The 25899-nt window shown below is 39.1% G+C and overlaps 1 protein-coding gene across 3 annotated transcripts; it reads left to right on the plus strand.

Moving 5' to 3' along the window:
• Positions 1–1508: 1508 nt before the first annotated feature.
• On the plus strand, positions 1509–23156 carry LOC587121 (metal regulatory transcription factor 1). Of its 3 annotated transcripts, XM_030999384.1 has the most exons (7): positions 1513–1579; positions 10672–10821; positions 14625–14771; positions 16089–16623; positions 17415–17586; positions 20973–21154; positions 21611–23156. In XM_030999384.1, the coding sequence occupies exons 3-7, from the start codon at positions 14715–14717 to the stop codon at positions 21754–21756; spliced, it is 1092 nt and encodes a 363-aa protein (XP_030855244.1). In that variant the 5' UTR covers positions 1513–1579; positions 10672–10821; positions 14625–14714; the 3' UTR covers positions 21757–23156. The 3 variants fall into 3 exon arrangements, with proteins under 3 accessions (XP_030855243.1, XP_030855244.1, XP_030855245.1); XM_030999383.1 differs by lacking the exon at positions 10672–10821 and having other exon boundaries at positions 1509–1579; XM_030999385.1 differs by lacking the exons at positions 1513–1579; positions 10672–10821 and adding an exon at positions 11763–11787.
• Positions 23157–25899: the final 2743 nt, after the last annotated feature.

The raw sequence follows: 25899 nt of genomic DNA on the forward strand, positions 1-25899 counted from the left end.
TTTTGTATCAATATAATTAGTGACTTATATCATGTTCCCAAAATGTTAAGTCCAATGGTTCTCTAACTCTTCCTCAGTTCAATTGACAAATATTTATTGAGTTATTGTGTACTTTTGTTGTAAAACTTAGATAGATGTGCTCCCTTGTCATTTTTTATATGCAGCAAGACAGTTATATGTAGATTATTCATGATATGGTAATTTTTCTAGTAAAAATTGAATTCTGCATTAGATTAGGAAATTTGGGCCAACTATATAGAGTCTTTTGCCTAATATAGGTGAACCCACTTGATCATAATGGTAATCCAGAAGAACATAGTATGTATCGTCTATACACAAGTCCATGTGGGTGTAATAGCACGGAACTGTTGTCTCTTCTATATATCTTCAGTCCCAATGTAACATTTAGATCAAGACTAATCAAACATTGGAAATACTTCACTAGGGGGCCTAATAAAAACTTTTCAGTCCATATAGGTTTAGAATGAAAACAAGCCAAAATTCGAAGAAAAAAAATTATGACACTCACTGCATTACCATATTTTTGTCACTATAGTTTTAAGTTAAGACAATCTCAATGATGAACTTTGAGGTGTAATTATAGCCCTAATATTGATAAGGGGGGGGGGGGGGGGTTAGTTTCCAGACTGCCTCTGCTGATATGCCAATATAAATTAAGCAAAAATAACATTTTCCTCAATATATTCCATGCCCCCCCTCCCCCTGCTAAAATCCTAGTTACGTGCCAGTATTCTAACCATACAAATGAAAATTGCTAGAAATACGACCTAAAGAAGTGGGATCTTGTGAAATTTTTATTTGTATTAGGAAATAATTATCGTGACGACACCATACATGGATGGACGGTAGCAATAAATTAGTCTACTAATATCAGTCAATGTGCAATCCTATTCTTATGTAGACCGAATTTTCCGTCTCTTTCGTTCGTTAGCCTCTTATTGGGGTAGGGTCGGCTCTCTCTTTAGAGACGGAAGCCGTTTATACACATGTCCTTGCTAACGCCACGGCCAGTTCTGGTCGTAGCGTTTTGCCCCCAAAATCCCCCAAAATGTCATTTTACCTCGAGCATGTTATATTGTAAATTAGGCCTAGGCTATAATAAATCAGTTCCACTTACCAACTTGACTGAAATAATCAGTTTAATAGTCCCTTTTTAGGAAATTATGGGTCAAAATCGGAATCCATGTTGAAAAAGATTTTCAAAATGGATTTCGATTTTGACCCATAATTTCCTAAAAAGGGACTATTAAACTGATTATTTCAGTCAAGTTGGTAAGTGGAACTGATTTATTATAGCCTAGGCCTAATTTACAATATAACATGCTCGAGGTAAAATGACATTTTGGGGGATTTTGGGGGCAAAACGCTACGACCAGAACTGGCCGTGGCGTTAGCAAGGACATGTGTATAAACGGCTTCCGTCTCTAAAGAGAGAGCCGACCCTACCCCAATAAGAGGCTAACGAACGAAAGAGACGGAAAATTCGGTCTAATTCTTATGTTATTAAAGTTGCTGCAGTGTCGGCATTTTTGACGTTTGTGTATACCCCATGATCTCGGTAAGAACTATTCATGTATTCATAATTCAGAGATAAGAATATATGTTGTTCGTAGTATTTGTATCTCTGTTCATTTATTTCGTACATACTAACATGATAACGAGTGCATTTATCCACAGTCTTCCTCGGGATCCGAGTGCAGTTTTCTGTGCTCGCGAAACTCCACCACTGCACTCTTTCGATGCCATGTATGTCAGCCTGCCTGGTGTGTGGGATGTGTATGGGTGGAGCGCCACTGTACTAGCGCTATGCCACTGCACTTCATGACTTGCCTTCTAATTCTCGCTGATGGAGATGGAGCGACGCTCTGATTCAAATCTTAAAAGGAAACTGTAGATTTATGCCCATCATTACAATGGTGACCTTGAGGCTTGATTAAAAAATTTATTTCATCCTTGAATCCCAATATTAATTGCGGTGTCTGAACGATATTTTTATTTTTCCTTCGGCTTTGCCTTTGGCCTTTTTGGGATGGTTTTTCACCACTAGAAGTCTATCATCATCATTGTCAGAATCGATGAAAAAGACGTAGGGTTCTACTTCTAGATCTACATTTATATGCAGAGTTATTTTGTTTTGCTAAACAGCTGCATGCGCGATATGCAAACGTACACGTGCTGCCTAGCTACATGTGCTAATTGAGCGCCATCGCAAGCTCCACCTCTGTTGTCTTCCGTGTGTGGGTCCGTTTGCCAATTCACAAACACACACACGCGGTCCGATTGCATATGCATGTTCAAATTCTACGTGCCGTCACCATGGGTTTGGACCGAGCAGAGCTCGCGCCTCCCTACTTAGCTGATCCGAAAAAATGGGGGGAAGGTTATTTCAGACTGTAATGGCTTGTGATCCCTTGGGGCTAGCAAAAAAATAAGCGCATGGATATATTCCTTACAACTGGGACTACTTATCGCTTGGGACGTCATTTCTAAAAAGTGACATATCTCGGAGCTACGATGGAAACAATGTTAAAATCGCTGTTTTGACCAAGATATATCTTTAGAATTCCGAGATGACACCCCTTTGGAAATATGGAGAAAAAAACTGCTCTTTCATATGTATGACACCTCATTTATTGAGTATCACCTTCGGGATCACAAGCAATAAAGGTTTTAATCTCGATTTGGTAATAAAAACATTGACCCATTAAACATTTTGCATGATTGCGCAATGCAAATAGACTGCATAGGGATGCTTGCAATCTCTATGAGAAGGATTTTAGCACACAAAATTTGCTCCAAGCTATCGGGACCTAGTATATAAAATTCCCTACATGACTCGGGCCTTCACCTAACACATACAGTACAGTATATGTACCGGTACACATCATGTGATATGTGTTACCTCATATTTTCTGACTTTTAGCTCATTTTTGCAGACCCTGTTTCTTATCACTGGGATTTAGCACCAGCATTCAGTTTGAGGGGCAGAATCAATGTTTTATGACAATGTTTTTGTGAATTTTAAGTGATTTTTGTTATATAGTCGGTGACTGTCTGCGGCATAATGCAGCCTACAGAGTGGCACAGCAGCCATGGCCAATAATAATACATATGATTTATAAGGCGCCAAATCCACTTGACAGTCAAATGCTCAAGGCGCAGCTTGTGCAAAAGATGAAATACATACATGATACATTTATACAAAGTGCGATAGGAAAGGTACAGACATGAAAGGTAATGGTAATCAATTATAAGCTAAATTGAACAGATATTTCTTAAGATTGTTTTTTAACACCTCAGCAGAACTGCTATTACCCATTGAGGGAGAGTATTCCATAACGAAGGCCCAGCATGAGCGAAGGTTCGCTCCCCCCACTTTGTTTTAACCCTAGGAGTAACAAGTAAGCCAGAGTTTTGAGAACGTAGCTGTCTAGAAGGAAAGTAATGCTTAATCAAGCCGATGTTATACTGCGGAGCAGAGCCATGTATACAGTGAGAGATCAGGTTATGCATGAAGCTTGTCAAGTCAGCTACCTACATGTACCGGTCTATTGGCACCATCCTGAACATCCAGATGAGCCCGAACTTAATCAATACAGTGCTATGCCATCCTTACTAACAGCATATGACATGAAAAATAAGCAGAAAGCACAGAGAGGCAACTTTCAAGTGTAGATATGTGTCACCAAATTTTAGAGAAAAGAAACAGTGTATTTTCTTCTTCTTCTTCTTCATCTTCAATTGCAGTACAGGCCACCAGGGTGTATTGTCCCTTTTGCAGCCAACATCAAATTCTGTAGAACTTTGCAGGAAATCCTGGTCATGTATGTCCAAACGTTAGCAGTGTCCTAATATTCAAATTATGCAAGGAAACCTGTTTACCGTAATTAACGGTGTATTAACCGCACCTTTTTGCCGCCGAAAAAGTCGGGGTGCGGTTTATACACGGTACACAAAAAAAAAAATAATTAAAGTTTCGATTTATGCCCTCCATCTGGCGCTATGCCTGGCAATGTCTCCCAGCTCAGTAATCGGTGTGTTGACTAACCACACGGAAACAAGAACAACACTCAAATTTGTCTGTCTTGGTTTGAAAGTAATCTTTGTGATAGACTTCCATATGTAGTTGATAATAATAATTCCTCTAATTTTTCTTCTATTACACGGCGTACCACAAGCAGAGCTGCCAACTAGTACGGATTTTCCGTAATTGGTACGGAAATCAACGGCAATTACGGAAGCACGGAAACCCCTTCAAAAATTACGGATTCCCCGATTTCTGGACATGCCTATGTATTAACACATGCATTATGCATATGCGAGTGTTTTAGCGGTAATGATCGCGATACTTCCCGGGCCTCGGCCCGGTGGTTAACTTTTGAGCGCACGGAAATATCATCCGCGCCTCAGCCACGACCACTGCACACACATGTAGCTACCATCGAAAGATATGCACACCGCCCTGCCTATATGGGCTGCGTGTGCTAGCTTTCAGCATGCAATATATATCGGGGAGACGGCAAACTCGTCACAAGTCCATTTAGCCACCTTGCAAACCAACCCGTACGGTACCATGTCCATGTGTAGTTTATAGCAGGTCTACAATTTTTTTCCCCTTAGTGATGGGTTCTCATTGTTATGATAATAAAAGTACGACTCGACTAATGATGAAGATGATGATGATGATGATGATGATGATGATGATAATTGTCATAAGGAAAATGAATGTACTTCCTTGATTAAACTTGAATTTATATTCAACAATTATTGTCATTGTGTTTTATTTCACATTATTTGTTGGATCATGTTTATTCATTTCATTTTATTCATATACCCCTTTTCATTGTTGATAACAAAATATGATACACGAATAAATTTTGAATGAGCTGACACACAAAGTTTTGACCGATACGAAAGCGCATGCATGGTGGATGTGCTGAAACAAGTGGCACGATATTTATCTGGGCGAAATATGCATTGGCCGAGTGTTACACTACCGCATGTGCAGCAGGTCGGCCGTGGTCGCGTCAAACTTCGAGTAACCGACGGAGAAAAATGACTTCAACTTCATCGAAGAAGCGTTCTAAAAAACTGCAAACCTTCTCAGGTGAAATGGTCATGCATTGTTCCGTCGAAAAGGAATACAAACAGTGCCTGTTGTACACATTGCTCATCCGATTTTGGAATTGGTCATGGCGGTTCGAACGATATCCAGGTACATCTGAAGTCGGTGAAGCACCGGACTGCAGCGGCGGAGGCAAGTTCCAATTCCCGCAGTCATGACATCGCCCAGTTTTTCGTCGCAAAGGACAATTCTGTCACGATCCGAACGCCGAAGTGAAGTTTACTCAATTTTTGATAGAGCACAACATCGCGTTTTCAGCAGCAGACCACCTTTCACAACTTGTCAAAAATGCCTTCCCTGACAGTAAAATTGCAATTGTAAAAACCTGAAGTGAATATACACACGTAAGTGAAACAGGGTAATGATACATCAATCCTCTAATAACCATTGTTTTTTTTATAGCACTTAAAATTAGGCTTGAGTCGGTACGGTCGATCACACCGGGACCCGACCGTTGCCGTCGGGTCCCGGTTTCGTTTTTTGAGAACCGACGCTCCGAAAAAAATAATGAAATATGTAAGAAATTGCAGTTTTGCACACCACTAAAATCATTCCACCTTGAAACTCAAGTATTTAATTGTTACCAATCATATTCTAGCTCATCCTGAATCAATCTGAACTGCTGATATAAATATGGGTTGCAAAGCAGTTCGCCCCATGGGATTGTTGTTGCCAGCTGCTAGCTAGCTACTGTACTGGCCGGGTCTCTCGCCAGGATTAATAAATCAGGTTGAAAGAAACATTAATGTTTGAATAATAAAACGGCTTTCTAAAAAGTACTTCTTTACAACATACCGATCGAATAATTTTTAAAAGACAAAATGGATATTATTTCTTTGATTTTGAACACCGCATGCTTCTTTTAAAAGCTGAAAATTACTTGGTAATCACAAGAAGTTTCGATACGGATAGCTGTTGCAAGCAAGGCAAGTTCAGACTAGTCTCGGAAAAATGCGCAGTGCTCCTCGTAGTTAGCTGTAATCCGTGCCAGAACGAACCCAAACAAAGACGTGATCGTAACGAGAAAAAAATCATTAAAAACTACGAGAGCACAATTGGAAAGACAACTACTCAAAATTATCGTAAGCAGATACATAACTTGGAGGAATAATACAATAGTTGTCCATGAAAAGCCATAGAAATAGTGATATTTAAGGAGTTACTATAGGTACAATCATTATCGGAATGGGCCTGCTGATATGTCCGAATTACACGTTATTTGGTTTCTAGCCTCGTGTTCTAACACGAGGCTAGAAACCAAATAACGCCCTCTACGGTAAAAAGCAGTATAACAAAGGATTCGAGTATTTGCAGCAAGCCCCTTGCGATAAAAAATGTACCCAGTTACTCCTCGATTTTCACAATTTCTTTGGCATTTCTTGGGCGATTATTGAATTCTTTGTCCAAGTTATTTATCTGATTATCGTAATTTTGAGCAGTAGTTGTCTTTCCAATTGTGCTCTCGTAGTTTTTAATGATTTTTTTCTCGTTACGATCACGTCTTTGTTTGGGTTCGTTCTGGCACGCATTACAGCTTACAAGGAGCACTGCGCGTTTTTCCGAGACTAGTCTGAACTTGCCTTGCAACAGCTATCCGTATCGAAACTTCTTGTGATTACCAAGTAATTTTCAGCTTTTAAAAGAAGCATGCGGTGTTCAAAATCAAAGAAAAAATATCTATTTTGTTTTTAAAAATTATTCGATCGGTATGTTGTAAAGGAGTACTTTTTGGAAAGCCGTTTTATTATTCAAACATTAATGTTTTTTGACCCGATTTATTCAACCTGCATGAATCAAAATGGCGGCTCGATCGTTGCCTTTCTATTTTTGCTCCAGTTTTTTTTTACTTTTAGAGCCACGATAATGGCACTAAACATCGCCAATCATGGATAAAAATAATGTCAAATGGAAGAATATACCGATCTGTGCCGAGGTATGCATGTGTTGATTTATTTGACTGATAAAAAAGGTCACTTTTAAGGGACATACTGATGATATGCGCTTTTTATAGAGGCAAGTGACAAATCCTGCGAGCTGATTTCGGGACACCGGGTCCCGATCGGTGCAAGGCCGTCGGGACCCGGTTTATGAAAATCCCGACATGACTCAGGCCTGATGTTATAAACAGAATGTTCTTGTTTTTACTTCAAGTCCTGTCATTCAGAGTGATGCTATTACCATGGTACTAGTAGTTTGTGTTGTGGTGTTGTGTGCAGCTCTACAATGTACGTGCAAATGCAGTCTTCTTGATGTTGAAAGCGCCGCGCTTGAAATTACTGATTTCCATCCAAAATTACTGATTTTTAGCTTTCAGATTACTGATTTTGGTTTCACAGGTTGGCAGCTCTGCACAAGGTTCTATCCTAGGTCCTCTACTGTTTTTTTTTAGGGCGAAAAAGAGGTGTGCGGTTAATACACGAGGGCGGCTTATACAACGTTAATTACGGTACTTGCTAGACTTCACTGTCAAACACTATCGAGTGATTGACTGGCTTTTTTTTTCTTTGGTAATAACATACATAAAATGAGCTATAAAGGGTACATGAGCATTTGTCTACATCAATAATCCACTTCTTGTAATGGACAAAATTAAACTGATTGAATCTTTGCGCAGCACAAAACATACAACCATTCGGTACAATGGTATGCAAGCCTTCGATTCAGCCGGCGCAGGGCGCAAATTTGCTCATAAAACCACCAATTTGCGCCCCTAATCATCTAAAACTAGAAGGCAAGGCGCAAGTGCTTGCCGTGAAAATGCGCCCATAAATTATTAAAACAGAAAAAATACACGAATGATTCGTAAAGGGCGCATTTCCACGGAAACTTGCGCGGCAAACTCTTCGTGATTCGGAATCACGAACAGTTTGCTGTGCACAAGCTCTCTACTAGCTTCGTATTTAGTGCTTTAATAAGGCACAAGTGTTTCCGTGAAAATGCGCCCTTTGTTATACTACAGGCTAGCGCTAGCGCACGTACGTCCGTACCGTACGTTCAGATCATGCGATCGCTAGTAGATGGTGCATGCTGCGGCGCACGCACGTACAAATGTATCGAAGGATCAAGAAAGCAAATCGTCAAATGGAGAAATAAACAAGCATTCAAATAGTCATTAGAGATCCTTCGAGGTTTGTTTGTAGGTCCAGTTTATTATTTCATCTCAAATAGAATTTAGAATTCTCTTATTGATAAGTTAAGAACTAGTGCTGTAACATCACGGATATCTCCAATTCCGTTTAACCGCCTGTCAAAAGCAGGACGGTGATTTAACTGAAGGCGCCGATTTGGGCTTGTGAACTAGTCACAAATATTAGTAACAATGTCGTTTTAGAATAATGTGTAAGATCATTAAAGTAAATTAAAAACAGTAGAGGACCTAGGATAGAACCTTGTGGTACACCATGTGTTAAACTTGGATGAATATATATTGAGATCTATTACAAAGATTACTTTCAAACCAAGATGACAGACAAATTGGAGTGTTGTTCTAGTTTCCAAGTGGTAAGTCATCACACCGATTACTGAGCTGGGAGACATTGCCAGGAATAGTGCCAGGTGGAGGGGCATAAATCGAAACTTTATAAAAATAAAATAAAAAATAAAATAAAAAAATATTAAAAAAACCCAAAAAAAACAGGAAAACGAAACCGTCCAATTGAAAACGGAATCCGCCATGGGCAGTCGGATACCGGACGGTTAAACGTTTGACTACAGCACTATTAAGAACACCTACGATGTTCTCGATCGTAGTTACTCTCATTTCGCCAGCAGCCGACCTAGCCTTGTTTTGGCAAAAAGCTAGCTGGCCAGCTTCCCACCACAAACCTTTCGAGTCCCGATAAATTTTCGTGCTGCGAATCTCCGAAGGTGCATTGGTTTCGTTGGCAAACTCCAGCCCGCTATCATCCCACCAGGGAGTGTGTGTTTTTTTTGTTTCAAGAACACACGTTACGCAACTTCAGCTGTCGAATGTCTAAGGATATTTTTACATGTACGATTTTTAATACGAATAGTTGGTCAGATTTCTTCATATTTCTTTGGTAATAGGGTCTACAACAATTAATAAGATAATTCTTCAAATTTGCTCTTACTGCCAAGAGTGTGGCGGAAGATTTGGGATAAACGATGTTAATTGTGACATTGACAATTTATTTATTCATTTGCTCATCAATATTTTTAGTTACTTTAAAGGTAAAGACCAGTTATGGTCATTCGATTGCATTGTGAAAGAAACGTTGTGGAATCGATCAGAAAAGGTTGATCATCTAGCATCTAGTATCTGCAAGGTTCTAGAATCATCAAAATGATAAGAAATTTGGCCCATTCTTCGTAAAGTTACAAGCACTGTATATACACAGAAAGATGTATGGGACTACCCTATATCTCTCACAGACCATGAGAGAAACAAATTTACCAAATATATGAATTAGTAGGCGGTTTCCCGGCAAATTTTTTATCATCATGTATTTAGTCAAAATGATTCTTTCACATGATTGGTAATGAAAGCTTCCATTTCATTTTTTGAAATTGGGGCATTTCCAATACTGGTCTTTACCTTTAAAATACTGTTTAATTTGCAAATTGATGTTTTTAATCAATCTTTCCTGTTGATCTTGTTAAGATTAAAAAGCTATTAAATTGATCGTATTCATTATGAAATTAACATTCTTTGAACTTATTTAACTTGTGTAGGTCTAGATCTAGACCTCTAGGCCTAATTAATTAGTGGTCATTATCTGTTTTTGGAAAATTGCCCCTGGTTCTTAAGAAATTGCCCCTTGCTCTGGTAAATCCCTGTGGGCAAGGGGCAACTTTAAAAAATAAATTGCCCCTTGCTCCTGGCTGCTTAATCTAAGGCTTGATGGTATGAAAATCAGACTATTACTTACTGGCTCTATAGGTCTTAAGTCGATTAGACAACTTATAGTCATTATTTTCTCACTTAAAGACATTTTCAAGCCCCCCCCCCCCCCCCTTACTTACATGTACTTACAGACTATTACTTACTTACACAACGGGGCATTGTGGCATGCACCTGTAATCCAGCTTATAATGGAAGTTACAAACTGATTCAGCTGAGGACGCAAGTTCGAAACTGAATCACATATTTCAAATGGGGACGTTAAAAGTCGGTCCCCAGACGTAAATAATCATATCTGATTGATACACGTCTGTAAAAAATCAATTACACACACAGTATCACTTACGTTGATTCGACAACTAATAATCGTTATTTTCCCACTTAAAGGATGTGCCCATACATGTACGTATAGCGGTAGTGAATAGTGATTACAACTTTCAAAAATTCATAACTTTCTTATATTTAGTCAGATTTAATTGAAACTTTCATCAGTTTGCTTCTCTGATTTTTCCGCTTTCGTTTAGAGTAGTTGTCTATTTGGGTTGGATTTTCCTTGAAGAATAGACTTGATAGTCACTGGTCAAAGAATCCAAGCCTTCTGTAAGAGCCTGTCTAGGTGTTGTCTATTGTTTATTTATTTATTTATTTTGTTTTATTTACCCAGGGTAACCCCATCAGTGAGTAAAACAATACATTGTTTCATGTATTGTTAGCACATAATCTCCTCCCTTCACAAATAGCAGTAACCATAGCAGAATCCCGGATCAATGAAGAGGCTTAGACCTACAACATCTTTGGATTAGAGTAAAGTAAAGTAAGTGTAATAATGACTGCCTATTATAGCCTTGACCAGTGACCACTGTAGACCTCTGATATTACACAGCTCAGAACAAATGGGGTGCACTGATGCATGGACCAGTACAAAGTGATCCCATTATTTACTTTAGGAATGCTAAAAGTGGGTAACATAGTTGACCAATGACAAGGGAGAAGGATATTTAAGTGTATCCCCCGACAGTATGCCAGAGGATACTTTGGATTCAGCATTGCGACGCCGCAGCGTCATATTCTTGTGTGAAGCTGATTGGTTATCTGAATCTCTATGGATGAATAGCTCAATTCAAATTCGCAATTAGTCTATTCTTTTAAAATCCTGGTATGAAAAGTGTAGATTTGTAGTGACTTGACCATAGAAGAATTTTACATTTGTAAATATTATTGTCTTGAATTTATTGTGTGGCTAGAAATCTTGCCTTTTATTAAATTGTCACCCATTTCTATAGTGACACCTGTAACATTACTCGAGTGCCACACATACTTGCTCTGGCAAGCACGTTCTAAACCCTATTGTATTGGGATGTGCAACCACCCAATGTACTGGTATAGCCTACACATGTATGCATACATATGCCACACCTATCTACATGTAGAGCACACGTCTTGAGAGAGTCTATATCAAGGCTAAGGCTATTTCAGCTTCATCATAATTCAAGTCTGACTTCTTTGCTCGATTCTCTTCTTGGTTCTAAGGCCTTATTACTTTATTGAGATTATACTACAGTATGAGTTTCGTCTCCCTTACTTCATCTGCAAAGAAGCGACTTTACTAAATATAGTCTACATATTTTTTCTACGGGAACTGTGCCATTTTTGAACGGCTACCTATAATTTACCTTGTCAATATACATTATCTCACTGTGACTTGTGAGATAACCTGTCCCAACAATTAGTGGCTCATTAATTCTGGTGCTGGTTTCAACAGGTGTTGCTACAAGACAAGGTAGGAAAGAAAACACTGTCTATTTCCTTTATTTTAGGTGACAAATTAACCAAAGATTTATTAATGATTTGATGGATAGTAATGGAAACTTACTGTCTCATGACAAATGTGAGCAGAAGTTTAATTTGAAGCATAATTATTTGTATTATTCAGTTTGTCAAGTAATAAAGTGCAGATATAATGAACATTATAAAACATGTCAACAAATTTGGAAGAACCTTTAATTTCTTCCCATATTAAAACACTTATTCATGAAGAAAAAAGATGTAGATACATTTGTAAAGTACTTTTTGGAGAAACAAATTGGAGAAACAAATTGTTTCTCTCTAATAAGTGGGAACGATATTTGAATTACAATTTCCCATCTGTTTTTATACAAAAATAAAGAAATAGAAGATGTAGTATATATCATTTTTGGCTTTGAAGATTAGAGAAACAATGCTCTAAATTGTATTTTTATTTTAATTAAACAACAGATGTTTATATTGTAAATTGAATAGTATTGTTCCGCTTTTTGATATATTGTATGTTTATCTGGAATGGAAAGAAATTTTGCTGTAAAGTGGCAGTTGCTACGATTGTTTGTATAGAAAGATTATTTTGAACTGTTTTAAACATGCACATATGTTAGATATGTCCGTTTGTGTGAAGATTATTAATAAATAACCTGTGGAGGGCTCAAAAATTGAAGGAAAACAAATATGTGTACTCTAACTGCCACATTCCTTGACAAATTTCTTTGAAATCTTTTAAGGAGGTGTATCTTGGTATAATATTCACACCTATAATTTTTGGTGATGCTGCCCCCAGTGTTTCTTCTTCTGTAGGGTAAAAGGCCATATTTTAGTGGATGGTTTGTGTGCGCTCTACACAGTGTAGGCCACATTTCTCAAGGGATTTTGTTCAAATTTTGAACATAGGTGTATCTTGGTGATGCTGCCTCTAGTATTCCGTCTTTTACAGTGTCAAAGGTCATATTTTGATAGATGTCTTGTAAGCACTCTGGTGTGCAGTTTCACTGAAACATTTTTTGACAGATTTCTTTCAAAGTTGTATGGAAGTGTATGCTGGTAAATTTACGCACATACAGTTTTTGATGATGCTGCCACCAGTGTTTCATTGAGTCAGGATGGCATGAGTGCACTCTGCAGACCACATTTCAGGATGGATTTCTTTCAAATTTTGTATAGGGATGTATCTTGGTACAATCTACACATGTTCAATTTTGGGCGATACTGCCCTCATTGTTCCGTTTTGTATAGGGTCAAAGGTCATGTCTTTTATGCGCTCAAACTGCCACATTTCTTGACAGATTTCTTTTAAATTTTGTATGGAGGTGTGTCTTAGTGTTTGGTGATGCTGTCCCAAGTGTTCCACTTTTTATAGGTTCAAATGCCATATTTTTGTTGCTGTCGTGCATGCACTCTGGTGGTCACTTTTTTCTACTGATTTCTTTCAGATTTTGTATGGAATCTGAGGCCCATCATAGGCTACTCTAGAACTCTACAGATTTGGTGATGCTGCCTCCCAGTGTTCCATCTTTTATATGGTCAAAAGTCATATTTTAGAGATCATACGTCTCTCTGCAGGTCACATTTCTTGACATATTTCTTTCAAATTTTCTATAGAGATGCATGTTACTCTAAATCTACACACATATTGTTTTGGTGATGCTGATCCTAGTCTTGACAATCGTCTGAGCCACAAGTGGCGATCTCTACATCATCCTTTTGTTTCAGGGAGGGTAGAGGGGATCTTTGTCCCTCCTTCGAAACGTAAGGATGACACAAAAATCCCTGCCAGTGCCAGGGGATACATTTGCATTATGCGGCAATGCAGATTGCGATATTTCCAGTTATTTATATATTTATCTACTTATTTATTATTTATTTATTTATTCATTTTTATTGTCTATCTATCTATGTATTCTTTTCTTTCTTTGTCTGTTTCTCTCTTTCATTATTGATTGGTGGATGTATTATTCCTCAAACAGGGTAGCCCCATCAGTAGTTAAAATGCTGTTGTCCTCAGGGTTCCTGTATAACATAAATTTGAATTTGAATTTGATTCGGTTTATTGAAATAAAAGAACATGCAGCTGGGAAGCTGAAATTATTCAATTTACAAAGTCAATATACAAAACGTTCAAAATATGAATGATTAAAACGTACGACTATAAATCATGCATAATGAAACAAAATGAAAATCAAATATTACATCAAAATCTAAATATATTACATGTACAAACATTAAATCAAAATCGAAATATATTGCAAATATTACATTAAAATCTAAATATATTACAAATATTAAAAACATTAAAAACCTTCTGTGTCATCAAAAAAGGAGAGAGAGAGAGAGAGAGAGAAAGAGAAAGACAAAACTAGAAAGAGGAATAGAAGGAAGAAGAAAAAAGAAAGAAAAGTTGATCAGGGAATATACGAAAGATTGGAGGAGAGAGGTAGAGAAGGACAGAGTAGAACAAGAAAAATAGAAAGAGAGAAGAATCATACAGTCTTGAGGAATGTTTTTATCAAAACCGGAAAAAAGAAAAGCGAGCCTCTGCCAAGTGCACCTCAAGTTGAAATATGATTTAAAAAGTATAAACAACAAAAAACAAACAATACAAAATTCATGCATAATTATAACATGGTGAAAAAGTTCAATAAGACTTTTACCAGGAAATTGAATAATACATGAACCTACAAACAAATATTAATATTAAGAAATAAAGAATTTTATCATGAGTACAGGTAGTAGTTGAGTGGACTGGAAATGCAAATTGTCCAAACATTGCCCTTATGAGGGATTTTCTTCATTTTTTTTCTTTGTTTCCAGCTTTGCTTTGAAAGATGTCTGACTTGGATCAACTGAAAACAAGATGTTAGGCATGAATACATTCACGTAGTTGCGGTCATTGCGTTCAAAATGGCTGCCTCGGGCAGCAGTCTCTCACAGTTTCCTGGGGTCCACCATCATCTTAAGGTAAAATTTACTCTCTTTTTAGCAGTTTATGTATTTTCTATAAAAGATCGGAGATGACTGCTTTTTATTTTACTGTTGTGATTTTCAACATTTTGATGTACAGTTCATACAGATCTAAATGGAATTAGGGTACATTCTATAGAACTGTACGATCTGTAATCAATTATTCATTCAGAAGCCTATGAAAGTTCATGAATATCCTTTAGTAGAGAATTAGATATGTCGTGGTCTAGCAGATTTGTCACTGGACTTGATTCCATGGTTTGCAGTTCCAGTCCCGCCGCGACACTCATGTCCTTTGGCAAGGCATTAATCTTCCTTTGGCAAGGCATTAATCTTCCTTTGGCAAGACATTAATCTTCATTTGCCACTCTCCATCCAGGTGAAGTAAATGGGTACCCAGTAGGAAGAAATTCCTTGAATGCTTTAGCGCCTTCTTATGGCAGCTCAGCTACAGCTGGGATAATAAGCGCAGTAGAATATATTCATTTATACAACTCACTCCCAGATCCTAATCAAATGATTGGTCATTCGCGGTCACGTATGATTCAATTACTGAGCCTATTGCACTCGTTTTCATGAAAAGGAGTGCAATATTTTACAGTACTATTGAACTCGTTTTCAGAGCGCGCAGTAGTGCGCGTAGAGGTTAGAGTGCTTAATACTGCGTGTGCATGGGCCTATTCTTGCACAGCTCTATGCGTAAATGGGTGTAGAGGTACATGTAAGTGCGCTTGCTATATCTATACTTATGTGTGCGCACTAAATTGAGACATATTAAAACTTGAGATTTATTTGTCAGCCATTTATTGTCACAAAACAATCTGGAATTAATTCTTTTTACATCAAATAACAAGGATCTAGGAGTTTTGTTGTATAAAACAAATGATGCATGTTTTCATTCGTTTAGTATACGATCTATCTACCCTCGTTGATGCTGTGTGTATCTATCGCATAGATACACACAGCCTCAACTCGAGTGCGGATAGATCGTATAATGAACTCATGCGCATGCATCATTTGTATAATAGTAGCTGCACTATATAAATTAACCTATTACTATTATTATTGTGATAAAATTGTAATGTTTAAGCAGGCTTTATTGCAACAGCTCCTAGGTACAATTTTTTCTTTAAAGAAATGTACAGAACTGGTATATAGACATTTTATTTTGAGCATCTTAATGTGGCCTATGTGCTGACAGAGGTGAATGAGAAAATTTTAAAATGAGTAAGTGCAAGAGTGAATTGAAAACACAAACCTCTATTCGGTTAGCCTATCAATAACAAAAAATCTTTTGCATTGAATTTTGATTAGGTGGAACATCGTGACAGGGATCAAGATTCGCCATCAAGCGTGATGACGAACAGCTACATGCACAGCACCAACTGCATGGCAGACACGCCCTCGTCAGCGCTGGTAGAACCAGACCCTCACTCTCTCCTCAGCTCCTCCCTAACAGTACCTCAGTCCAGTCTGACAGTCAACGACCATGACTCTACCATCGACTCCCTCCATGACGATGGAAGCGACCTCCATGGGGATGATTTCTCCCAGCAGCTGGGGGGATGCGGAGACGAGTCTGACACCTTGGATGCCCTGTCCAGTCTAGCCCTCCAGCAATCCAGCCTCTTCCTGGTCAACCTACCCACCAGGGCCCAAGCACCACTGGGGTCACTGGGCGGGGCCACCACGTCCTTCATGCCCCTGTTAGTGATAGGAGGGGGCATGCAGAAGGGCGGGGAGGGGGCCCAGTTTCTGAGGCTCAGGGACATAGCCCATGCCAACTTGATCTGTGCAACTCAGGAGAGCATTGCTAGGACCTACAATGCACCCACACCAAAGCAAGTTGGTGAGTGTGTAAAGATTAGGGGAAGGAATTTAGCTCTTAAAGAGAAGGTTGAGTTCTAGGTAGAGGCAAAAAATAATTTGTGAGCGCTTTCATTGTTATTATGCAAGTGTGGAAGAACATCAGAGAAAAAATGTTCCCTGAAATGCATGGCTCTTCAAATGCCTTCATATGCCTATTCTAAATATGACATGTAACCGCTTAAAAATGAGGACCACATTTTTATGCAGTCCCATATACATCTTTCTGGGTACGGTGCTTGTTACTTTTACCAAGACCACATTACTTATCATTTTGACGATTCCAGAACCTTGCAGTACACACCGATACCTACATATGCCACATGATCAACATTTTCTGATCGATTCCACACCATTTCTTTCACAATGCAATTGCATGACCAGAACTCAACTTCATCTTTAAGACAAGTTATCACTGGCTGAACAAGACAAAATGAACTAATGCCAGCCAACTACCATGGTAATTAATTTAAAGCGGGAACATTTGAAACAACTTTATTATTAAATATGAAATCCCTTATACAGGAACATTTGAGAAAACATTCTGAAGTTGTACGTTTTGGAAAAAAAGTCCTTCATTTTATGTGTGCTGATGTAAATTTTATTTATTTTGTGTATATAAAAGTGCAGAGATTTCAACCATCCTGAAGTTTAAGGATGTGTAAATATATTGAAACTACAAGGTCAAATAAGAAGGGAAACTGGCTAGGATTACACTTCTGCAAGAACATGTGTCTTATGAGATAAGAATCTTATTTATTTATTTTTTCGTAGAAAAACGTGAGCACAAATGTGAGCAGTGTGGCAGGATCTTCAAGTCATCCAGTCACTTCCGCTACCACATGGAAACCCACAAGGGCAACAAGATGCTCAAGTGTCCTGTCAACGGCTGCAACAGGAGCTTCTCCTGGCCTGCCAACCTCAAGTACCATATCAGGACACATGCGTAAGTTGCTCTCCGGCTTTCTTGAAATGCCAATACCGTATTTGCCGGCGATAAGGCCGCATAGGCTGCACCCTAACTTTGACATTTCAAAGAGGAAAAAAAAATAATAATCGTAATTTTCTCGTAAAACACTACCGGTATTTTTTTTTTACAAACTGATACCAAATTCATCAATATTCTTATAATTTACCGGAAGTTTAGCCAAACAGATGATCGCAGGCAGATTTGGTGTCTGATATACCCCTACCACAATGTACGGTGTAATGCGAAATTGCATGAAATGGAAAACAAAATGGAGACTTCGGATGGATGCTTCGCGTCAGCTCCGTTGAACCAGGAAGCTGTAATGAATGGAGATCCCGTCCAAGAGGCCCCTTTGAAGTCATCCGTGGCACCGCGCGTCTTTTGTTTCCCCTACCGTAATCCCCTTAATCCCCTCCAAAACGTTACAGCTCTCTAGTAGCACTAAGTCCTCCCTTTCCACACACAGCCCAGCCCAGCGATCACGGCGGCTTTTGCTTTGCCGGCCCGTACTTTGGGTGAATAGTGGTGCTAACTTGACAACTTCTAGCTCTAAATCAATAAATGCGCAAACATATAAAACAATTTCATTTAGTTCTTTAGGAAGATAATCCTTTGGACTACCTTCCTAGCTATGTACAAATTTCGGAAATTTTCGGAAAATGTCAATAATTAGATGAGAAAATCATGATTATGAAAATCTTTCATTCGCTCTAACTCATGATTTCCTTGGTCGATTTCGCTGGTTAAAATGACCATGTCTTCAGTAGAGCTATCCGAGAACGAAAAACGCATTTGATGACTAATAGAAAGTTGCATTGGTCATAATGTTGTGAATTCTGCATTTTATATGTTATAGCTAAATACATCTTTCATGAACATGACTTAATTTGTCGGTGCCACGCATGGCTTCAAAGCCCGATGCTTGCATATTTTTGCAAACGAGTGAATAGAGAACTTAGGGAAGCAGATGGCGTTGCGTAACATTTCGTACTATTTGGAATGCCAGAGAGGGACTGTGCATTGATATGGACAGCTGTTGATGGAAATGATGGCTGGAGAGGGTTACATTTCTTTTTGTTAAGCCAGGTTAATCTTGAATAATTTTCCCTCGGAAAATTCTTTCGAGACGGTATCTCCATTCATTACAGCTTCCTGGTTGAACGGTCCCTTCCTTTACTTTTGTAATGCATTGGCACGAACTATCAAGATATATCGGCAAATGTTGTTTTAGGAAGTTATTTTCATCTTCATGTCAACATTGCAAGATAAAATTGTCGGTAAGATGTGTGGAAATGTCCTGTACCATAGTGGTATAGTCATTGTACCGTTCGTAGTCCCATATGTGCAAATTCGTGCTGGTTTTGACTTCAGTCTTTTTTCTTTTTTTTTACTCTTTCGCCGCAAAGGCCACACCCCGACTTTTTGATATTTTCTCTTCCAAAAATACTGCGGCCTTTACGCCAGCAAATACGGTATGTAAATTTCACTTTATAAATTCTATTAATTAGATGTTGTGTAGATTAACTGTGTTATAGAAAAATATCATTTGAAGAAATTTTGTTTAATAATTTAAAGCATGATTTTTAAACAAAAGTTTCTCTTGACTTCTGAAAAGTTTGCCAGAGGCTTGCCAAACCAAGGAGTTTTAAGTTGTTGCGCAATAGAATCTACTGGTGTGCTGTTCCCTTTGATGTCCGAGGTTCGAAGCTGCCAATATCATTGGAAAGCTTGAGTAGTGATTGTCACGAAGAAATATCCTTAATATTTCACTTTTTATTTGAACTAACAAGGGGAAAATCGAACAGATGATAAAATATGAATACAAAAGCCTAATTGTGTCAAGAAATTTACTTACATTGTATGATAGCAGCTTTAATTTGTGAAAAATCGTAAAAATGTACAGTCCTAAAACCTGCAATTTGACACTTTTTCTGATTACTTGCAGCTCACAAAAATAAAAAGTGAATTTGTTCGTGTACAGTTCTTCATGATGTTATATGTCAGATTAGTGCCCATACATGCCCAGTCGAGAAATTTTGCTACATTTTCTTTCGCTTGCCTCCTGTAAAAGGTACTAATCACTGTGTAGGCCTACTGCTCGTATTATCAGACGAGTGGTAGCGAAAAGTAATTAGCATTACAAAAGCATTTTTTCCCTTTGAAAGTGGCCCGATAGTTTGCAGCTAGGCAGGAATCCTTTGTCTACGTATCTGCAGGGAAGGTCCAGTTAAGCACATGCCTGACATATGGCATCGAAGATGGTACAAAGGGAATGAGCTAGATAGGACTCCATCTCTCAAAACTTCTTGGCCAAACATATCAACAACCAATGTATGCAAAGTGAATTTTCATTCATAGAGATGTCATCTAGCATAGCAGGTGAATCAGATAGTTGGTAACCAGGGGTTTGACACTTGCATGAGGTCTATTGCTCAGTTGCTTGAAATATCTGAATTATTACACCACAATAAGTTATGAGAGAGTATCCACCGTTTATATGTATTACAAAAATGGTCTGTTATGAAGAAATCCTTGTATGCATTCCATTGGTGAATGTTCTACATACAGATTGTAGCTAGTATAAAGGTTAGTGGTTATCTGCACAACTCTGACTTACGTAATCATGGACATCTCTCAAGGAAATGCAAGCTTTTGAGAGATTTTTCTTACTGTAATGATGATTACATGTGTTTATGCAGGTTAATGCATACCTTCTCTGCATACACTGTCCATGTACTTTCATTTATATATTCATGCCCATACATGCTCATTGAAGTGTTTACCATTGTTTAAGTCATGGCTTACACAAGGTGCAGTGCAGTGGTTGAATTGAATATGTGTGTATACCATTCAGGTGTAGGTCTGCAACTAGTGTAAAGCTTCATTGTTATTTGGACATTCTAACATTGTTTGAATACTTTTGAGTTAGAATGAAAAGTGAAGGAGTGTTAGCTCCTTGGTATGTTGGTAGAGATAAAGACATATTTTGGAGGGCTCTGAGAAAGGAGATTCTTGTACACATAAGACTCCATGTTGAATTTGGGTGTGTCCTTTGCAGGACCTATATTGAGAGATAACAGGAATAGCTGTTTAAGTTTGAACCTATCAAAATTGGATATGGATTGGATAGGATTGGATAATTCTTTTTAATATCTCAATTGCCAAAATACAGCTGAAACAAATGCTGCTTTAGTACATCCAACCATACCTCCTTGGTCATTTTTATCACTATACCTTAAACTCTTATCCTACATAGTAAATCCCAAGCGCAACCCAAATCCTCAACCTACAAATTTTAGGCAGATGTTAGATTACCAAATAGAGGATACCTTTTTTATGTGTTAACACTGTCTTCACTCTAGCAATGACCGCCCTTACCCCTGTGGCATCGAGGGTTGTGGGAAGACGTTCTTTACAGTCCAGGCATTGAATGTACACAGCAGGATTCACACTGGGACCAAACCTTTCAAGTGCACTCACGATGGCTGCGATAAGAGCTTCACTACGCAGGGAAACCTCAAGAACCATTTCAGGATTCACACTGGTAATGAAGATGATGATTCTAAGTCTGATTATGTTGATGATGATGATGATGATGATGATGATGATAATGATAATGATGATGATGATGATAATGATAATGATGATGATTATGTTGATGATGATGATAGTGATGATTTTATATTTGATAACCAAATTCAGCTTTTGCATTTTAATGTCTATCCATGTTGGTCAATATTGAATTGAAGGCCGAGTTGTTGGTACCATAATGTACAGAATAAATGATGCAAAATTATAATTTCTATTTTTTAATGAGTGCTAAATTGATTGCAACATTAAGCAATATGATTCTAATATCCTCCAATTTTCATTGCCAATAATTATGTGACTTGTTTAAATACCTGTTATGGACCATTCAGATACTTGTGTTTGATAACTTGTGAAAATATGCCAATGTATTCAGAAGCTATATCTATTTGATTGTGATTCTGTGTTTTAGGAGAAAGACCATTTGATTGTGACTTTGATGGATGCACTCAGAGGTTTGCTGAGATGTCCAGTTTAAAGAAGCATAAACTCACTCATACAGGTAAGAGTCGGCCAGGAATGAAGTATGGGTATACAGTATTGCTCGAAATAAAGTAGACAGCGTATCGCGCTGTAACGTGCGTGAGCAAATTCATGTGTAAACTGATTGAGTAACGTTATTAAGATGGTCCATGCGTTGGTGCAGGTGATGTGTTGATATCACGTGGTAATATATCGCTTTCCTCAGGAAATGTACTCTTGTAAAACATGAGATTCTCATATGTTTAGTCTATCTTCAAAACATAAATAAAAATGTGTGCATTGATGTGAGTGAGTGAGATGTACAGGTATGAGCATTTCTATTTTTCTTTCTATATGTAATGAAATGAAATCGCTGATTGACTGACGTGAGTCTACAAGTTCGCACACATTGTAATTTGTATACAAAGGTTGTTCACCCGACTAGATAGCGCCACAGAATGCACGTACGCACAACTTTCGACTATGCATGCACTTCTCAACTTTGCTGTGCGCATCCCATCTGCTGATGAAGAACCGTTGTCTAAATATAATTGCCATACTGCTTTGCTCATTCTGAATTTGGAAATACAAATTATTCAACATATTACCTTGTTGGAACCATGGATTTACAAAACCTGTGTTGAGGATATTAGGCAATTTGAATATTTCACAAGTTAATAGCAAAAAAGTTGCGTTTTTTGAATTTGTTCTTAATTCCCCCCTTTGCCTCTTTGGTAGCCAGATTGGGTCATGACCGATCTAATGGTGAGTAGGGAAATATATTTTGAGGATATTAGGCAATTCAAATATTTTCACTTTTTTTCACAAAAATGCTGAACAAACCCCATGCCATTTTGGCAAAAAAGTGGAACACAAACCACCCGATTGTAAACCTTTTACATGTCTAGTTTGAGAGGCTAGACGTCCATTTTTAAAACAACTACAACTCAAGTACGATCTCGCTCTTTCTCTAAATGGAAATTTTCAGATGACAAGTTACCTCTTCTCATTTGCAAAATAATGTTTTGCCAGCTTATGTTTCAGAAGCAAATAGCTGCTTGTTTTCAGTTTTCATTTATTCTGCTGATGAATTATATGACCAAGTGGCATGAAGTCTGAATTGGCAGACTATACAAGCCCTTTCCCCCTGGTTACAGCTGGGGGGGGGGGGGGGGCAGCATGTCATATATCTTAGATAAAATCTGTCAAAACCTGTCTGGGAAATTTTAGTAACAGAAGAGAGAAAAAGAGAAATGTAGGAGGACGGGAGTGGAGTACAGGTCAGTATCCCACTGATAAAAATGTCTCCAGAGTATTTATTTATATTTTCACTCCTGTTTAGTGTTTTTAAAGTCCAAACTAAGCAAATAACTCTTTGGTTTTATTATGACACCAATCATGAATTAAATTCCTCCGCACATAATTATAAAATCATCAATGTATGCAATAAAAAAGATTCGAAATGAAAAAGGGTGCTTTTAAGAGACTACCCCATCCCCCCCCCCCCTTTCTCTCTCTCTCTCTCTTTCTCTCTCACTTTCTTGCGTTGACTCTTTTTCTCTCTCTCTCTCTCTCTCTCTCTTTCTCTCTCACTTTCTTGCGTTGACTCTTTTTCTCTCTCTCTCTCTCTCTCTCTCACTTTCCCAACTTCCTTGTCAACCCCCTCTTAATCAGTGAGGAGGACAGTGACCTTTTGTCATTTAGTTGTTAATCAATGCCTGCCTTGACTTGTAAACATCTGTAAGGGCGAAATATATGTATAGATAGATATATGAAGGAATAGGAAGCATACTGGGTAGGAATAAATGATGTCAGAGACAGGAAATAAATGGAAAGACGAGGCGACTGGATAATAATTAAGGATAGCAGGGAGAGGTAATAGATGGAAAGAAGAGGAGACTGGGTAGGAATAAAGGATAGCAGGGAGAGGTAATAGATGGAAAGAAGAGGAGACTGGGTAGGAATAAAGGATAGCAGGGAGAGGTAATAGATTGAAAGAAGAGGAGACTGGGTAGAAATAAAGGATAGCAGGGAGAGGTAATAGTTGGAAAGAAGACGAGACTGGGTAGGAATATAGGATACCAGGGAGAGGTAATAGATGGAAAGAAGAGGAGACTGGGTAGGAATAAAGGATAGCAGGGTGAGGTAATAGATGGGAAGAAGAGGAGTCTGGGTAGGAATAAAGGATAGCAGTGAGAGGTAATAGATGGAAAGAAGAGGAGACTGGGTAGGAATAAAGGATAGCAGTGAGAGGTAATAGATGGAAAGAAGAGGAGTCTGGGTAGGAATAAAGGATAGCAGTGAGAGGTAATAGATGGAAAGAAGAGGAGACTGGGTAGGAATATAGGATACCAGGGAGAGGTAATAGATGGAAAGAAGAGGAGACTGGGTAGGAATAAAGGATAGCAGGGAGAGGTAATAGATGGAAAGAAGAGGAGACTGGGTAGGAATAAAGGATAGCAGGGAGAGGTAATAGATGGAAAGAAGAGGAGACTGGGTAGGAATAAAGGATAGCATGGTGAGGTAATAGATGGTAAGAAGAGGAGACTGGGTAGGAATAAAGGATAGCAGGGAGAGGTAATAGATGGAAAGAAGAGGAGACTGGGTAGGAATAAAGGATAGCAGGGAGAGGTAATAGATGGGAAGAAGAGGGGACTGGGTAGGAATAAAGGATAGCAGTGAGAGGTAATAGATGGAATAAAGGATAAGCCCCAGTCCCATATAAAGCCGGACCAGCACGGACGAGCACGGACCACTCCGGACCATCCCGGACCATGGTCTGGGGTGATCCGGGATGGTCCGGGATGTTTTGTTCAAAAAAGTGTGATGCTTTAAAAGCTACAGTCCCATATACGTCCCGGACCGTCCCGGACCATCCCGGACCCCATCCGGGGTGATCCGGGATTCGGTCCGTGTTGACACCGTGTTGGCACCGGGGTGGTCCTGGATGGTCCTGGATGGTCCTGGATGGTCCTGGGCGGTCAATAACTCACTCCCGGACTGCCACGGATCAACACGGACCGCCCCGGCGCCACTACGGATGACCCCGGACCCAGCACGGTGGCTACACGGATCACCCCGGATCAAACTATTGTCCCGGACCGTCCCGGACCACCCCGGCCGTTTTTGACCGTCAAAAACATCCGGGGTCGACTCCCGGACCGCCCAGGACCATCCAGGACCATCCAGGACCATCCAGGACCACCCCGGTGCCAACACGGTGTCAACACGGACCGAATCCCGGATCACCCCGGATGGGGTCCGGGATGGTCCGGGACGGTCCGGGACGTATATGGGACTGTAGCTATAGCAGGGAGAGGTAATAGATGGGAAGAAGAGGAGTCTGGGTAGGAATAAAGGATAGCAGTGAGAGGTAATAGATGGGAAGAAGAGGAGACTGGGTAGGAATAAAGGATAGCAGTGAGAGGTAATAGATGGGAAGAAGAGGAGACTGGGTAGGAATAAAGGATAGCAGTGAGAGGTAATAGATGGGAAGAAGAGGAGACTGGGTAGGAATAAAGGATAGCAGGGAGAGGTAATAGATGGAATAAAGGATAGCAGGGAGAGGTAATAGATGGAATAAAGGATAGCAGGGAGAGGTAATAGATGGCAAGAAGAGGAGACTGGGTAGGAATAAAGGATAACAGTGAGAGGTAATAGATGGGAAGAAGAGGAGACTGGGTAGGAATAAAGGATAGCAGTGAGAGGTAATAGATGGGAAGAAGAGGAGACTGGGTAGGAATAAAGGATAGCAGGGAGAGGTAATAGATGGAATAAAGGATAGCAGTGAGAGGTAATAGATGGGAAGAAGAGGAGACTGGGTAGGAATAAAGGATAGCAGGGAGAGGTAATAGATGGAATAAAGGATAGCAGGAAGAGGTAATAGATGGGAAGAAGAGGAGTCTGGGTAGGAATAAAGGATAGCAGTGAGAGGTAATAGATGGAATAAAGGATAGCAGGGAAAGGTAATATATGGAAAGAAGAGGAGACTGGGTAGGAATAAAGGATAGCAGTGAGAGGTAATAGATGGGAAGAAGAGGAGACTGGGTAGGAATAAAGGATAGCAGGGAGAGGTCATAGATGGAATAAAGGATAGCAGGGAGAGGTAATAGATGGGAAGAAGAGGAGTCTGGGTAGGAATAAAGGATAGCAGTGAGAGGTAATAGATGGAATAAAGGATAGCAGGGAGAGGTAATAGATGGGAAGAAGAGGAGTCTGGGTAGGAATAAAGGATAGCAG

The sequence above is a fragment of the Strongylocentrotus purpuratus genome, unplaced genomic scaffold (assembly GCF_000002235.5).
Source record: "Strongylocentrotus purpuratus isolate Spur 01 unplaced genomic scaffold, Spur_5.0 spur5_scaffold_5, whole genome shotgun sequence".
NCBI classification, from domain to species: domain Eukaryota; kingdom Metazoa; phylum Echinodermata; class Echinoidea; order Camarodonta; family Strongylocentrotidae; genus Strongylocentrotus; species Strongylocentrotus purpuratus.

What these genes read in the sequence shown, in the direction of transcription:
- LOC587121 (XM_030999383.1), top strand. Translation starts at nt 14,715, where the DNA reads ATGGCTGCCTCGGGCAGCAGTCTCTCACAGTTTCCTGGGGTCCACCAT. An exon ending in GGGTCCACCATCATCTTAAG is followed by an intron (nt 14,772 to 16,088) that starts GTAAAATTTACT and finishes AATTTTGATTAG; the next exon opens with GTGGAACATCGTGACAGGGA. An exon ending in CCATTTCAGGATTCACACTG is followed by an intron (nt 21,155 to 21,610) that starts GTAATGAAGATG and finishes TCTGTGTTTTAG; the next exon opens with GAGAAAGACCATTTGATTGT.